The following is a 16,917-nucleotide window of genomic DNA, read 5'->3' on the forward strand; positions in this document are numbered from 1 at the left end:
AGGGGTAGGGTTGGGGAGGTGGCAACGTGCAGAGTGAAGAAATACAAACTCAGCAGTCACTTGTACATTCGCTGGGCCAGCAACAGACCTGATGACCACGAGGCTCCAGTGGCTGGAAGCAGGTTCGGACTCAGTACTAACACAAAGGGCAAGCATGAGCAACACCTTTAGAACGGGTCCCCCCACCCCTGCATTCCCCACCCCCCAGCACCCTGCTCAAAAGCCAACTAAAACACCCTCTTTCCCCCGCCCAATAATCCATCCATCTACTGCACGCCTCTCAGCCTTTGCTGCCTGCTTGGTCACTGGGCATTGTTATGCTGCTGGCCAGTACACTGGGCAGTGCGTCGTCGTTGGGAAACTCCTCAAACCTATAGTTGTTGAGGTAGCCTACATCGCTGCAGGCACCCATGTCCAAATCAGCCTGCACCCGGCCGTTACTGAAGGGAGGGTGATAGATCTCATCCTCTGTGTGCGGTGGAAGCCCCACCACTTGGCTCTGGAAACGGCTGCTCGGCCAGTCCAAGGGCTCCTCTTTCTTGCAGCCCACGCCGTACACCTCGTTAGGCAGTTCCATGCCCATGAATTCAGGACAGAAAGCAGGAAATCCCTGGTTGGGGTAGTCCCAGGATTTGTTCATCTGGTTCAGGTCTGTAAGCTTCTCGTCTTCCTCAGCTAGTGAAGTTAAAAAGCAAAGTTAGGTGTCAAGACATACATTCAGGATTTTCAAGACCAATGATACAAGACCATAAGGCATGGGAGTAGAATTAGGCCATTTGGCCCATCAAGTCTGCTCCACCATTCAAACATGGCGGATCCTTTTGCCCCCTCCTCAGCCCCACGCCCTGCCCTTCTCCCAGTGACCTTTAATGCCATTTCCAATCAAGAGCCTATAAAGCTCTGCCTTAAATACACCCAAAGACCTGGCTCCACAACTGTGGCAAAAAATTCCGCAATCTCTGGCTAAAGAAATTTCTCCACATCTCTGTTTTAAATGGATGCCCCTCTATCCTGAGGCAGCGCCCTCTTATCCTAGACTTCCCCACCATGGGAAACAAACTATCTACGTCTACTCTGTCCAGGCCTTTCAACATTGAAAGGTTTCAATGATATCTCCCTCATCCTTCTAAATTCCAGCGAGTACAGACCCACAGCCATCCAACATTCCTCGTATGATAATCCATTCATTCCCAGAATCATCCTTGTGAACCTCCTCTGAACAACCCCCCCCCCCCCACAAAGCCAGCACATCTTTTCTTAGATGAGGAGCCCCAAACTGCTCACAATACTCAAGGTGAGGTGTCACCAGTTCCTTATAAAGCCTCAGCCTCACATCCCAGCTCGCGTATTCTAGACCTCTTGAAATGAATGCTAACATGGCAATTGCCTTCTTCACCACTGACTCTACCTGCAAGCTAACATTTAGGGTGTTCTGCACAAGGACTCCCAAGTCCCTCTGCATCTCAGATTTTTGGAGATTTTTCCCCATTTAGAAATTAGTCTACACATTTATTTCTAACATTGTATTTCATTTGCCACTTTCTTGCCTAATCTCCTAATCTGTCTAAATCCTTCTACAGCCTTCTTGTTTCCTCAACACTACCTGCCTCTCCACCAATCTTCGTATCATCTGCAAACTTGGCAAAAAATCCATCTATTCCATCATCTAAATAATTGATATGCAGCATAAAACAAAGTGGTCCCAACACTGACCCCTGCGGAACACCACTAGTCACCACCAGTCACTGGCAGGATCCTTTTATTCCCACTCGCTGCCTCCTACCAATCAGCCAATGCTCTAACCATGCTACTAACTTTCCTGTAATACCATGGGCTCTTAACTTGATAAGTGGCCTCATGAGTGGCACCTTGTTAAAGGTCTTCTGAAAATCCAAATATACAACATCCACTGTATCCTCTTTATCTATCCCACTTGTAATCTCCTCAAAGAATTACACCAGGTTCGACAGGCAGGATTTTCCCGGAAGGAAACCATGCTGACTTTGTCCTATCTTGTCCTGTGTCACCAAGTACTCCATCATCTCATCCTTAACAATTGACTCCAACAACTTCCAACCACTGAGGTCAGGCTAACCGGTCTATAATTTCCTTTCTGCTGCCACCTTCTTTCTTAAAGAGTGGAGTGACTTTTGCAATTTTCCAGTCCTCTGGCACCAGGACAGAGTCCAATAATGTTTGAAAGATCATTGCTAATGTCTCCACAATCTCTATTGCTACCTCTTTCAGAACCCCAAGGTGCAATTCATCTGGTCTGGGTGACTTATGTACTCTTGGGTCTTCCAGCTTTTTGAACGCCTTCTCCCTTGTAATAGTAACTACACTCACTTCTCTTCCCTCACACCCTTCAACTTCCGACACACTGCTAGTGTCTTCTATGATCCCAGCCTCTGTTGCTATTCCCACTCTCTCCACCATCTGTCTGTCACTGCTTGCCACCTGGATCCACCAATCACCTCCCAGCTCTTGCTCCACCCCTCCACCTCACCTCTTCACACCGGCCACTACTCCTCTACCTGTGCTGTATGGAAGGCTATGGTTCAGGTGAAGGATGATGGGACTACGCAGGTTAATTGTTCAGCATGGAATAGATGGGCTGAAGGGCCTTTTGCTGTGATATCGTGGTCTATGACACTGCCCTTCATTCTAGACAACCTAGAATGTCAACCATTCATTTTTCTCGACAGATGCTGCAGAGCTCCTGAAAAGATTTTGTGTCACTAATACCCTAATTTCTCCTGTTTCTATTTCAATCACTGCCATCACCTGTGCACCTAAATTATTAATCCTTTGCTTGTCTGACCCTGGCCTAGTCAAAATGGAATCTATCAGGAACCAGGACAGTAATCATTAATACTTTCGCCCAAGCCAATAACTTGGACCTAAGGTACTAACTGCAATGTCAGCCAATAAGCTGTAAATAGGGGTGGGATGCAGGTGATACTGACTGCACTGTCAGCCAATAAGCTGTAAATAGGGGTGGGATGCAGGTGATACTGACTGCACTGTCAGCCAATAAGCTGTAAATAGGGGTGGGATGCAGTTGATACTGATTGCACCGTCAGCCAGTGAGCTGATGGCTGGAGTGGGACCTGAGATACAGATGGCACTGTCAACCAGTAAGGTGTAGGCAGGGGTTGGGCTTGAGATACTGCCTGCAATTGTAGCCAGTGAGGTGGAGGCCCGGGTCAAACCTACGCAACACCGACTGTACTGTCAGCCAGTGAGGCGGAGGAATCGCAGAAGATTTACAATGGGACATTGATAGGATGAGCAGCTGGGCTGAGAAGGGGCAAATGAAGTTCAATCTGGAGAAGTGTGATGTGATACTCTTTGGAAGGTCTTTGTAATAAGGAGGTCAGAGCAGGTCGGCTTATGGGAAACATACTGATGTTGACAGGTAATGCAGGTCCAAGAGGAAGAGGAGCATTCATTATTGGACAGGCTTTTTTTTAAAAAAACAAGATTACCTTTGGAGGTAATGTTATAGTTCTATAAAACTGGTTCGACCTCACTTGGAGTACTGTGCTCAGTTCTGGTCGCCTGTGGAAGCTTTAGAGAGGCTGCAGAGGAGATTCACCAGGAAGCTGCCTGGTTTAGAGAGGGTAGATTGAGTGCGCTGGGGCTTCTCTCTTTGGAGTGAATGAGGACGAGAAGTCACTTGATAAAGGTGTACAAGATGATAAGAAGCAAAGATTGAGTGGATGGCCAGAGACCTTTTCCTGGGACAATCCAAGTGTGCACAATGTTAAGTGATTGAAGGAAAATACAGGTTAGCTGGGGGAAATGTCAGAAGTAAGTTCTTTATTCAGGAGTGGTCAGTGGAACACCCCGCCAGGGGCAGTGGTGGAGGCAGATATATTAGAGACATTTAAGAACATTAGCTAGGCACACGGATGATAGAAACATTGGGGAATATGTGGGAGGGAAGGGTTGGATTGATCTCAGAGTAGGGTAAAAGAATGGGACGATATCATTGTCTGAGGGGCCTGTAATATGTTGTAATGTAATGTTTTATATTCTAAGTGCCTCCAAACCACATTAACTGACTGAAGAATCACGTTCACTTCCTGAATTTTTTTCAACTTTAGCCCCATAAACACGGTCACCTGCAGCATCACTGAATTCAGAACTTACCTCGATACTTTACAGAATTTTTCGGTCCCGTCGCTGCATCTGCCAAAGTCACATTAGCACCTGTCCAAAAGAAAATCCAGAAGGAAGAGCAGGGTTTACTTTTCAGGTGATTGCTCTGCCATCCCTCTGTAGACATCTTTCACCCCTATGTCCTGAACCCAATTTTCAATGCATCACCAACTCTTATGTCAACAAGCTTCCCATTTGGTGGAGTTTACAGGTCGGAGCGGATCTGGCATTTGGCCTGTTATTAGCAAAGGCCACAGCTGCTCTTTTCTCTGGACTCATAATTGCTGAAGTTTCGAAGCACGTTGGGGGGAATCTCATTGAAACCTAGCCAGTACTGAAAGGCCTAGATAGAGTGGATATGGAGAGAATGTGGTGGGGGAGTCTAGGAGCAGAGGGCACAGCCTCAGAATACAAGGATACTCCTTTAGAACAGAGACCATGAGGGATTTCTTTATCCAGAGGGTGGTTAATCTGTGGAACTCATTGTTACAGATGACCATGAACCCATTATTGAGTGTATTTAAAGCAGAAGTTGATAGATTCTTGATTAGTCAGGGCATCAAAGGTTACAGGGAAAAAGGCAGGAAAATGGGGTTGAGAGGGATAACAAGTCAGCTATGATGAAATGGCAGGGCAGACTCGATGGGCCAAACAGCCTAATTCTGCTCCTAGGTGTTATGGCCTTCTCCTCAGTACCATGTCCCTGCACTAAGCTCATATCCCTCAATTCTCTAAACTCTGTCTTGAACATGTTGTCAGATTGGGGTGTAGAATTGTTCTTTTTCTTGTAGTTTGTTCTTTCAATTTTCCAGTAGTTATGGTACAGTTTTTTCAGTATTGTTCTAGAAACTCCTTAGTAGCAGGTGTGGTGTCACTTGAATCTGGCTATTTTATAGGAGTGAGGGAAGAAGGTGACTTGATTTAAAGTTGTGTTTGCTTGTGTTGTTCTGTTGAACATCGTGGACAAGCTGTGTTGACCCTGGAATATGTGGCCACACTTGCGGGCTGCCCCAGCAATTCCTCAGGTCGTGGTGGTTGCTTGGGGGGTGTTTGGCCTACTTGCCAGCCACATACTGCCTCCACCGTGTCTGTCATCGATCGGCCCATTTAAAAATTAGGGTTGTTCTTTCCCTTTGGCTGGCTTGTATGCCACGGCACTGGGACCAGCTCTGGGCACATCGGGGGTGTAAGAATAGCGCGTGTGGGAGGTTTGGCCTCTTCTCTGCTTCAGGCTGGAGTCGTGACCAGTGCTAAAGGACCATTGCAGACATAGAAGCCCCTCCAACCCAGTGCTTGTTTAGTAAAATATTCATTCATAGCATGCTTAGTTCTTCAATCTTATAAATTGGGGAGATTTAACAGAGTACACATTAAGTTAAAAGGTAACTAAATGTCCAGTATTGTGGTTTAGGGTAGTTTGGACAAAATCCTGTTCCACTAGATCCCCGGTTTTGTGTTTCACTGTTTTGTTTATTTATAAATAAATATTAATGTGTCCATTCACAATCTGTGTCCCTTGAACCTGCACCACATTCCAGTGGTTAACGCAAACAATGTATTTCACCAAATGCTCTGGCGTACCCTAAGAAATGCACAAATCAGAATCATGGCCAAACTTACCCATGAAAGTGCTGATTGGCGGGAACTTGATCTTCCTTTTCCACTTGGATTGAATGCCGTAGTAATCTGTCATGGGCAAACACAAGTTGCCAGGGATCAGCTGAGGGTAAACACACGCACACAAATCCCAAGCGGTATTGACCATGTCTCCACCTTCCAAAATGTACACCATCCCAAACCAGAAATACCCCTATCACCTTAACAGTCCAAATCCTGGAAGTCTACTGCAGACTCTGTGCCGCCTCATGTCCTTCTTGCTTCTGAAGACTGAACTGAGCACTTTACAACCAGTCAAAACAGCCTTGTGGGTGAACAGAGACTATTTATTTACTAAGATACAGTACGGAATAGGTCCTTCTGGCACTTTGAGCCACACCGGCCAGCAATGCCACCCAAAACCCCAGCCAAATCATAGGACAACTGACAATGACCAATTAACCAGTAGGACAAGGACCAGTAGGCCCTTGGACTGCAGGAAGAAATCGAAGTGTGTGGGGAAAAGCCAGTGACAGGGAGGACGCACAAACTCCTCAAAGGCAATGCCAGGAACTGATCCCAGGTCACTGGTACTTAAATGTGGCAAGGGTATTCACCCAAGGAAGGCATTGCAATCTTTAAACTTGTTCTCATTGCTCACAGAGCTGTTAAGAATGGATCAAACAGACCCTGTTTATTGGTGCAAGGTTCAAAAGGACATGCATAGCCAGAGGGCAGGGCAGACTCTGGGCAGGAGCAGTACTTTTATGGTCCCATCTGCCTGCGATTGACTCACATCCCTCTTAATACTTCCTATCCATGTCACTGACATACCCGTTCCAACCACTTCTTCTGGTAGCTTATTTCATTAGCTGTACTGTGGGTGAAAAATTTGCTCCTTCGGTTCCTATTAAATTCCTCCATTCTTATCTGAAGCATTTGCCCCTCTAGTTCATGATTTTATGCTTGAGGGAGAAAAACTCTATGCCCCCTCAAAGGGGAATCTCACTGAAATCTATCGAACGCTGAGAAACCTCGATAGAGTGGATGTGGAGAGGATGCTTCTTACAGTGGGAGAAAGCGAGCCCAGAGGACCTAGCCTCAGAATAGGAGGTCATCTCTTTAGAACAGAGATGAGCAGGAATTTCTTTAGCCAGGGAATGGCAAATCTATGGAATTCGTTGCCACAGGTAGCTGTGGTTTTTAAGTATATTTAAACACAGTGGTTGATAGATTCTTGATTAGTCAGGGCATGAAGAGATGCAGGGAGAAGGCAGGAGATTGGGGCTGAGAGGGAAAATGGATCAGCCATGATGAAATGCCAGAGCAGACTCGATGGGCCAAATAGCCTCATTCTGCTCCTATATCTTATATCTCTATAATTTTGACAAGTGTCCTGCATCCAAATAAAAGAAGTTCCAACTTGGTCAAACTCTCTCAGTCCCTAGAGTCCTGCAACATCCCTGGAAATCTCTTCACAGTTTAATGGCACCTTTGCAATAGCAGAGTGACCAAAACACAACAGAAAAGATTCTGTACATGCTGGAACTCTTGAGCAACATGCACAAAATACTAGAGAAATTCAGCAAGTCAGGCGGCATGTACGGAGGGGAATAAACAGTCATCATTTCAAGCCAAGACCCTTCATCAGAACTGTTCATTCCTCTCCATAGACGCTGCCCGACTTGCTGAGTTCCTCCAGCACTTTGTGCCTGACGCTAACTGAACACGACATTCCAAATGTGGTTTTACTGTCTTGTACAACTGCCACATCACATCCCAACTTCCATGCCCCAGTGGCCTGGCTGCTGAAGGGCAGCGGGCCAGGCACCTTCTTCACCACCCTGTCTACCTAGAATGCCACTTTCCATAAACCATGTACTTGTGGCTCTCCCCACGGTCCTACCATCCACGAAAGCAGTCAGCATAATCAAAGACTCCACACACCCTGAACATCATCTCTGCTCCCCTCTCCCAGCAGGCAGAAGACACAGACGCCTAAAAGCACGTACTCAAGGACAGCTTCCATCCCATTGTTACAAAGTTCCCTAGTCAGAGAGTCATAGAAAAGTACAGCACCATTTAAATGCTGAATGATTTAAACTGCCTACTCCCACCGATCTGGCCTTCATACCCCTATCCAAACTACTCTTAAATGTTGAAATCAAGCTTGCATACACCACTTCTGCTGAGGGCTCACTCCACACTCCCACAACTCTGAGTGAAGTTTCCCTCATATTCCCATTTAACTTTTCACCTTTCACCCTTAACCATTGACCTCTGGTTCTAGTCCCAGCCAATCTCAGTAGAAAAAGTTTGTTTGCATTAACCCTATCTATACCTCTCATAAGTACATATACTTCTATCAAATCTCCCCTCAGTCTTCTACATTCTAGAGAATAAAGTTCCAACCTATACAATCTTTCCTGTAACTCAGGTCCTCAAGTCTGAGTAACATCCTTGTACATTTTCTCTGCACTCTTTCAACCTCATTTACATCTTTCCTGTAGATAGGTGACCAGAATTGTACACAATACTCCAAAAATTTGGCCTCACCATTGTCTTATACAACTTCAACATAACATCCCATCTCCTGTACCCAATACTTTTATTTATGAAGGCCAATGTGCTAAAAGTTTTTATTTTACAACCCTATCTACTTGTGATGCCACTTTCAACATATTACAGGTCTGTATTCCCAGATCCCTCTGTTCTACCACACTCCTCAGAGCCCTACAGTTCGCCCTAGTATGATAAGATGGGTTCAACCTCATTATCATCCTCGTTATGATCTTGCACTTATCATTTACCTGTTCTGCACTGTCTCTGGAGCTGGTACACTTTGCATAGTTATTGTTTGACCTTGTTCTACCTCAATGCACTGTGTAATGATTCGATCTGTATGAACAGTATGCAAGACAAGCTCTTCACTCTATCTTGGTGCACATGACAATAGTAAACCAATTCCATATGCACTTCCAACTTTTCCTGATTTTGTTTTCCTTTCAGGATGGTAACACCAACCAAAAATGAAAAGCACCAACCCTCGTGATGACGGTCACAACAACTGCGAGAGCTGCTGCATTTAAACGCCAGGGCTGTTCGCGAACCTTACCGATTTCCTTGGGGATGTAGCGGAACTCGAACGGATCGCTGTATTCCCTGTCGGACGGACGGAAGAGACGGAGGCTCACGCTAACGGGCTGCTGAATGTCAATGTCGCAGTAGGGCGGGGTTTTGAAGACTATGGCTATCTGCCGGTGAACATCGGTTTGGGAAAAGACGCCCCTTGCTTCCCAGTTGTTTGCGGAGAAGATGACTGCAATGTCTTCTACGGAAGGAGCAGAGATTTTCTATAATATATTGGAGCAGAATTAGGCCATTCAGCCCATCAAGACTGCTCTGCCATTTCATGACTGGTTTACTATCCCTCTCAACCCCATTCCCCTGCCTTCTCCCCATAACCACTGACACCATTACTAATGACTTGTCATGTTAAAGAGACACAGGTGTAGTGTGTCTGGTTTTGCTCTGCAGGGAACCAGCATGAAAAGTCTTGATAGAGTGGATGTTTGCTATAATGGGCAAGTAAAGAACTAAGGGCACAGCCTCAGAAGACAAGGAGATCTCTTTAGAACAGGTGAGGAGAAATTTCTTCAGCCAGAGGGTGGTAAATCTGTGGAATTTGTTCCACAGTTGGTTGTGGAGGCCGAGTCGTTGGGTGTATTTAAAGAGGAGGTTGTTAAGTTTTTGATTAGTCAGGCATGGCCAAGAGGTTCAACTGTTGTTCAGAGCAAATATCAAAATGGGGAAGAAATGTGATTCAAGTGACTTTGACCGTGGAATGACCAGATGACCATACCAGATGGGGTGGTTTGAGTATCCCAGGAATTACTGATCTCCTGGGATTCTCACACAACAGTCTCCAGAATTTACAGAGGACGGTGCGAAAAACAAAAAAAATCCAGTGAACAGCATGAAAACATCTTATCAGTGAGTTTATGTTCTTGAGATGCACTCAGTGCTGGCCATAGAGTAATTAAAATATGGAAGGAAACATTAAAGTTGAATGAGGGAAATATATTGAATATCCAACAGCCTAGTTAATGAGAGAGGTCAGAGGAGAATGGCCAGACTGGTTCCAGCTGACAGGAAGATGACAGTAACACAGATACATCAGTGGTGTGGAAGAGCATCTCTGAACACTTGATATGTCAAATTTTGAAGTGGACGGGCTCCAGCAGCAATCTACTAAAATGGCCGCTGACTGTCTGGAGCTCTGTGCTGTGATGCTGCTGTAAGTTTCTCACTGTAACTGTGCATATGCAAATAAACATGACTTTGACATTGAAGAGAGAAATAAAACACACAGAAACAGGACATCAACACAAAAAGACACAAATCAGAGATGTCTGAGATAGTTTAGAAGATGATGATGATGATTAGGTCTCCATTGGCCAGGATTGACCACGGACATTGTGTCCTAGCTGTCTAGATACACAAGCCAGGGTGACACATTATGGTGAGCAAGCTGTTACCTACCCATGTAGCAAACTCCTGCTCTCCACACATCTGACGAACCCAAAGGATCGGCAGAGACCGGTATAGTTTGGCACCAGGTGTTGGCAGGGTTGAACTCAATGTTGGACTGCCTTAGGGACTCCAGCACCAGATTTCCTCGAGCAAACACGAGGAAATCTGCAGATGTTGGAAATTCAAACAACAACACACACATAAAATGCTGGTCGAACACAGCAGGCCAGGCAGCATCTATAGGGAGACGTTTCGGGCCGAGACCCTTCGTCAGGACTAACCGAAAGGAAAGATAGTAAGAGATTTGAAAGTAGTGGGGGGAGGGGGAAATGTGAAATGATAGGAAAAGACTGGAGAGGGTGGGATGAAGCTCAGAGCTGGAAAGGTGATTGGCGAAAGTGATACAGAGCTGGAGAAGGGAAAGGATCATGGGACAGGAGGCCTCAGGAGAAAGAAAGAGGAAGGGGAGCACCAGAGGGAGATGGAGAACAGGCAAACAACTAAATATGTCAGGGATGGGGTAAGAAGGGGAGGAGGGGCATTAACGGAAGTTAGAGAAGTCAGTGTTCCACCAGCATTTTGTGTGTGTTGTTACCAGATTTCCTCCTTGGGATTTACTCCTGAAGCCTTTCCTCATGAGTGAGTATAGCAGAGGTTTGAGATCAGAGACTTTCTCCTCCTGGGTGAGCTGCCAGACGAGCCCTATCTGCCTGACGTGAGTCCTTTTAAGGTGCCAGTAACCCACCTTTGCCCCTTCTCCTGTCAGGCCAAGTAGCTAAGCCACACAGCCGATGACTCCAAGTCCTAACCCTGAGTAGGCAATCCCTGCCTACTCATTTCAGCTTTTTATCGAAGCTACATGCAGCGCGGTGAGACCTCGGGTGAATCCAATGCAGACCCAGATGTGCTGGTGGTATTCTGGTGCTGAGGTAGATGAAGGCTTGTGCAGTTCGGGGTGGGGGGGGGCACCTACAGCAGTGATTGGGACAGGAATAATAGAACGTACCTTTCTGCACCTTGTCGCAGAGAAGGAAGAGTTCTTCTCCCCCCGAGCAGACCCCGCTGTCTTTGTTCAGGCGGCAGATTCGCAGCTCAGATGTGTTGGTGGCTTCTGTAACAAGAGCGGGCGAGGCGATGAGACGGGTACATTCAACCGACCCCCACCCACCGAAAACCTGAGTGTGGAAACAAGCAACTGTCATTGCTGGGGGGCGGGGGGGAGTGCAGAGAGAGGGAGGGAGTGGTAGTACATCGAGACTGTGAGGGCGGGGGGGAGACAGAGAGGGGGGAGTTGTGTGGGGAAGAGGGAGAGAGGAAGGGGGTGTGTGTGGGGGAGGGGGAGGAAAGGCAGAGAGTGTGGAGTGCAGAGAGGGAGAGGTAGTGTGGGGGGGGTGAAGGAGGGAGGGGTCAGTGAGTGTGGGGCGAGAGAGGGTAGTGGGGGGGTGTTGGGCCAGACAGAGTACAGGGCTGGTCCGGGGGAGGGAGGGTGGTGGAGGAAGGACTGTGAGGGAGTGGGGATGCAGAGGGAGGGAGTGCAGTTATTGGTGCCAGGAGGGACTGGGCTGTGAATTGACCCCAGGACCAACACCGAGAACGAGGATGAGAGGCACTTCAAGGACCTACTCTTGTCGTAAATGGGCTCAGAGAGGACAGGCGTCAGGGCGAAGTACGGCTCCTGGATGAAGGCCTGGAAGCAGAGGCGGACCACGTTCATGTCGATGTCTTCCAGGTAGTTTAGGGAGTCGCCAGCTGTCGGGGGAAAGCAAAAGCATTGAGAACTCCCGTGTGTGAAAACCGGCACGTGGCCAACTCCACCAGGGCCGGAGCACAGAAAAAAGCCAGAGTTGTGGGTGTAGCTCGAAATACTACAGAACTCGGTTTCCTCTCCAAGGCCTACAGTCTTTGCTGCCTCAATAAAGCAGCCAATGTAATGAAGGACCCCAGTCACCGTGGACAGTGTCTCTTCCCCCATCCCACAAGGCAGAAGATACAAAAGCCTGAACGGATGTCCCACCAGACTCAAGGACAGCTTCTACACTGCTGTTATAAGACTACTGAAGATCCCCTAGCATTATAAGATTGACTCAACCTCATAGATTGTTTCATCTTACACCTTTTTGCCTATCTGCACTGTACTTTCTCTGTAGCCATTACACTTTATTCTATATTACCTTACATGATACTACCTCATTAGATGGCGGGGTGGAGATACGTCTCTACCAACAGAGGAGTAAGGTGCTCCTTCCCTCTGCTAGCCTGCGGGTCACCCTCGGGCAAGGTGTAGCACCTGCTTAGCCCCCACTACCCCCCAGGTCAGGGTCACATGAAGCCAGGGGAGCAGGTGGTGGATGGTCGTACGAGCAGCCGGTGCAGATCACAGGTCCTGGTTATGTGACCACTGATGCCAGGCAGACAATCTCTGAAGAGTATTGACAATGACTGGGATCACCCATCTTGTAAAGACACTGCCCAGAAGGAGGTAAAGGCAAACCATTTCTGTTGAAAAATTTGCCAAGAACACTCATGGTTATGGAAAGACCACGATCACTCATGTCATGTGACCCAGCGATTCTGCCTTAATGTACTGTGTAATGATTTGATCTATTACAAATATTTGATCATATCAAAGCGTGTATAAATTACACAACCTTGAGATTTGTCTGCTTACAGGCAGCCACAAAACAAGAAACCCTGAAGAACCCAATTAAAATAAAAGACAAACACCCAGAACGCAGAGAAAGAAAAACAGAACACAAATCACGCCAACAATGGAGACACGCAGCAGTGCTCCGAACCAGATAGAGTCTGTAGACCAGGACTGGGTGCCACTGCATTCAAGCAGTAAACAACATCAGCCTGACTTAATAGCCTTTAGACGTAGCATAAGGTTTGCTAAATACATCAAACGTGCTGGGATAGATGACCACCTGCCTCCCTGACAACACAGTTGTCCTTGAGCCTGGTGGGACATGCTTTCTGTACCTTCTGCCCAACGGGAGAGGAGAGAAGAGGAGACAGAGTGCCCGGGGGTGGGTGGGGGTCTTTGATTTTGGCTGCTGTACTGAGGCAATGGGAAGTGTAGACAGAGTTTGTGGTTGGGGTGGTGGATCTATGTGTCCACAACGTGGCAGTGTTTTTGAGGCTGTGTGCAGAGTGGTGCCACACCAGGCCATTGTGAATCCACCAGACAGAGTCCACGGAGGTGAAAGCTGAAATTAAGGGCAGGGTCCAGTACAAGGGTTCACAACACCTACCATTAACCAAGGTGCTGTGGATCCCAAGGTGGGAACCCCTGGTCCGATAACGACCTCTAAAAGGAAGGGGAGTCCTTCCCAGTGGCTCACTTGACATCACAAGATGACGTGGTGTGCCTGGCCTTTACTTGATGACGTGGTACCGTCTCACTGCTCCAGTGACCTGGATTCAGTTCCAAGCTCTGCTTCTTGGCAAATGTCTCTACAGAAGTGCTTCGCCATTGCCTCCTTCTGGGCAGTGGCCCCAGCCGTTATCAATACCATTCAGAGACTGTCTGCCTGCTGTCAGTGGTCACATAACCAGGACCTGTGATCTGCACCGGCTGCTCATACGACCGTCTCCCAAGGCTCCACCTTGCCCAAGGGTGACCTGCAGGCTAGCAGAGGGAAGGAGCGTCTCACACCTACCGTTTGGTAGGGAGACATCTCCAGCCCGCCACCCTACAACATGGCACATAACAAACAAATGATGATGGAACGGCGGAGCAGACGATGGGACTAAAGGACTAACTCTGCTCCCATTTCTTACAGTTGTATCTCGGTTGCATATTCCCACTCCCTCTCTCTACTATTAGACATTCGATCCTGTCCACTCCATCCATGCCTTGCTGCTGGTCTCCGGTCAGCCTCTTCTGCTCCAGAGAAGGCAACACTCATTTGCTCTGCCTCTCCCTCACACGTCCACCTCTGTTGTTAGTGATCCCCTTCTGAACCAAAGGCTCCACGCCTTTCCTCCAACAGGGGGACGATCAGAACTGAATGGACGACCAGCTGCAGCCGGCCAGGTGTTGGTTTGCAGATTTATTTGTTGAGATTCACCACAGAACTGGCTCCTCCGGCCGTTTGAGCCGCGTTGCCCAGCATCCAAGCAATGCACACAAGATGCTGCAGGAACTCAGCAGGCCAGGCAGCGTCTATGGCATCGGGACGGGAAAGGAGGCTGGGGGGTCAGGGTGAGGAGAGGGGAGGAAGAAGTACAAGGTGGTGGGTGGTTGGTGAGGGGGGGAGAGGTGGGAAGTTGTTTGGTGCCCCCCAGCAATCCCCCGATTTAACCCTAGCTTAATCACGGGACAATTTACATGAACTAACTGGTACATCTTTAGACCGTGGGAGGAAACCCACGTGGTGACAGGGAGAACATACAAACTCCTTACAGGCAGCATCCGGAATTGAACCCTGATCACTGGTACTTTAAAGCATTACTACACCACCTGCTGCCCTTTATAGAGTTCTGTACAGTTACTACATAACTTCCTGACTCCCAAATAATTGAGGCAAGCATATTGTAGGTAATGGAGGTTCCTGAGAATGACCTCAGGAGTTAGTGAGTGAGGAGCATTTGATGGCTCTGGGCCTACACTCACTGGAGGTGAGAAACAATGGAACCTACTAATATTGAACGAAACAGATGCCCAGGTAGATAGAGTGGACGTGGAGAGTGAGAGTCTAGTACTAGAGAATACGAGGACATTACTTTAGAACAGAGATGAGGAGGAATTTTTTCAGCCAGAGATGGGCAATTCTGTGGAATTCATTGCCACAGACGGCTGTGGAAACCAAGTCTTTGGGTATATTTAAAGCGGAGGTTGATGAGATCTTGATTAGTCAGGGATCAAAGGTTACGGGGAGAAGGCAGGAGAATGGGGTTGAGAAGGAGAATACATCAGCCACGATGGAGTGGTGGAGAACATCAGGGGCAAAACAAGTGGGCTGAAGTGATGGAGTGTGTCAGACTTCCCCATATCCACAAACTGAGATGTTCCTGAGATGGTAACTCTGATACCAGGGCTTGCATCGTGCTGTGACTCATTTTAAGTCACTGGTTTCTAAACAGACATTAGCACTTCTGCAGAGGGGAACTTTCTTGCTTTGAGTACAGTTGAAAATCTTTCTAGTTTCACTTTAGCACAGGGTGGAGGAAGGGGACAACAGTCTGAACAACAAATCACAGGAAGGTTGCCATATCACTTTGTAGCTGAGAAATGGGTTCTCCAGCACTCTGGCACACACAAAAGCAGCAGGGAAGCGCACAGTCGAGCTTTAGGCAGAGATCCTTAACTTCTCCAATTTCTTGCCTGATCCCGGATACGACAGTATCCGTAGCCACTTGTCTCCCTCCTCCGCCTCAAGCTCTGCTCCAAGCATTGCACAGTTGTTCCCAGATCAGTCTCTTCAGCTCGGTAATGCAAATACCTAATCAGCCAATCACGTGGCAGCAACAAGAGCATGCCAACATGGTCAACAGGGTCAGCCCAAACATCAGAATGGGGAAGAAATGTGATTGAAGTTTCACTGTGGAATGATTGTTGGTGCCAGATGGGGTGGTTTGAGTATCTCAGAATGCTGGTACCAGATGGGGTGGTTTGAGTATCTCAGAAACTGTTGACCTCCTGGGATTTGAGAGAGAGAGAGAGAGAGAGAGAGAGTTGGGGGAGCAGGGGAGATCTGGTGAGAGCTGGGGGGGTGAGGGAGGGAGGTCTGGAGAGAGACTGGGGGGGAGAGGGTGAGGGAGGGAGGTCTGGAGAGAGACTGGGGGGGAGAGGGTGAGGGAGGGAGGTCTGGAGAGAGACGGGGAGAGGGTGAGGGAGGGAGGTCTGGAGAGAGACTGGGGGGGAGAGGGTGAGGGAGGGAGGTCTGGAGAGAGACTGGGGGGGGAGAGGGTGAGGGAGGGAGGTCTGGAGAGAGACTGGGGGGGAGAGGGTGAGGGAGGGAGGTCTGGAGGGAGTGGGGGGGAGAGGGTGAGGGAGGTCTGGAGAGAGACTGGGGGGGAGGGTGAGGGAGGGAGGTCTGGAGACAGTGGGGGGGGGAGAGGGTGAGGGAGGGTCTGGTGAGAGACTGGGGGGGAGGGTGAGGGAGGGAGGTCTGGAGAGAGACTGGGGGGGAGAGGGTGAGGGAGGGAGGTCTGGAGAGAGACGGGGAGAGGGTGAGGGAGGGAGGTCTGGAGAGAGACTGGGGGGGGAGAGGGTGAGGGAGGGAGGTCTGGAGAGAGACTGGGTGGGGGGAGGGTGTGGGAGGGAGGTCTGGAGAGAGACTGGGGGGGAGAGGGTGAGGGAGGGAGGTCTGGAGGGAGTGGGGGGGAGAGGGTGAGGGAGGGAGGTCTGGAGAGAGACTGGGGGGGGGAGAGGGTGAGGGAGGGAGGTCTGGAGAGAGACTGGGGGGGAGACGGTGAGGGAGGGAGGTCTGGAGAGAGACTGGGGGGGAGGTTGAGGGAGGGAGGTCTGGAGAGAGACTGGGGGGGAGAGGGTGAGGGAGGGTCTGGAGACTGGGGGGGAGGTTGAGGGAGGTCTGGAGAGAGACTGGGGGGGAGGTTGAGGGAGGGAGGTCTGGAGAGAGGGGGGGAGAGGATGAGGGGAGGGAGGTCTGGAGAGAG

At 48.7% G+C, this 16,917-nt stretch overlaps 1 protein-coding gene across 2 annotated transcripts in view; it reads right to left on the minus strand.

The window, feature by feature from the left end:
- Positions 1-213: 213 nt before the first annotated feature.
- Positions 214-16,917, minus strand: part of LOC132402307 (transcription factor RelB homolog) — an 84,882-nt gene continuing 68,178 nt past the window's right edge. For both annotated transcript variants that reach the window (XM_059985173.1, XM_059985174.1), the window contains exons 8-13: positions 11,917-12,042; positions 11,300-11,404; positions 8,876-9,091; positions 5,785-5,850; positions 4,156-4,215; positions 214-675 (exon numbers count right to left, since the gene is read on the minus strand). In XM_059985173.1, the coding sequence (XP_059841156.1) occupies positions 281-675; positions 4,156-4,215; positions 5,785-5,850; positions 8,876-9,091; positions 11,300-11,404; positions 11,917-12,042 (968 nt within the window). In that variant the 3' untranslated portion in view covers positions 214-280. The remainder of the gene's footprint in view (positions 676-4,155; positions 4,216-5,784; positions 5,851-8,875; positions 9,092-11,299; positions 11,405-11,916; positions 12,043-16,917) is intronic.

This window comes from Hypanus sabinus, chromosome 11 (assembly GCF_030144855.1).
Source record: "Hypanus sabinus isolate sHypSab1 chromosome 11, sHypSab1.hap1, whole genome shotgun sequence".
NCBI lineage: Eukaryota > Metazoa > Chordata > Chondrichthyes > Myliobatiformes > Dasyatidae > Hypanus > Hypanus sabinus.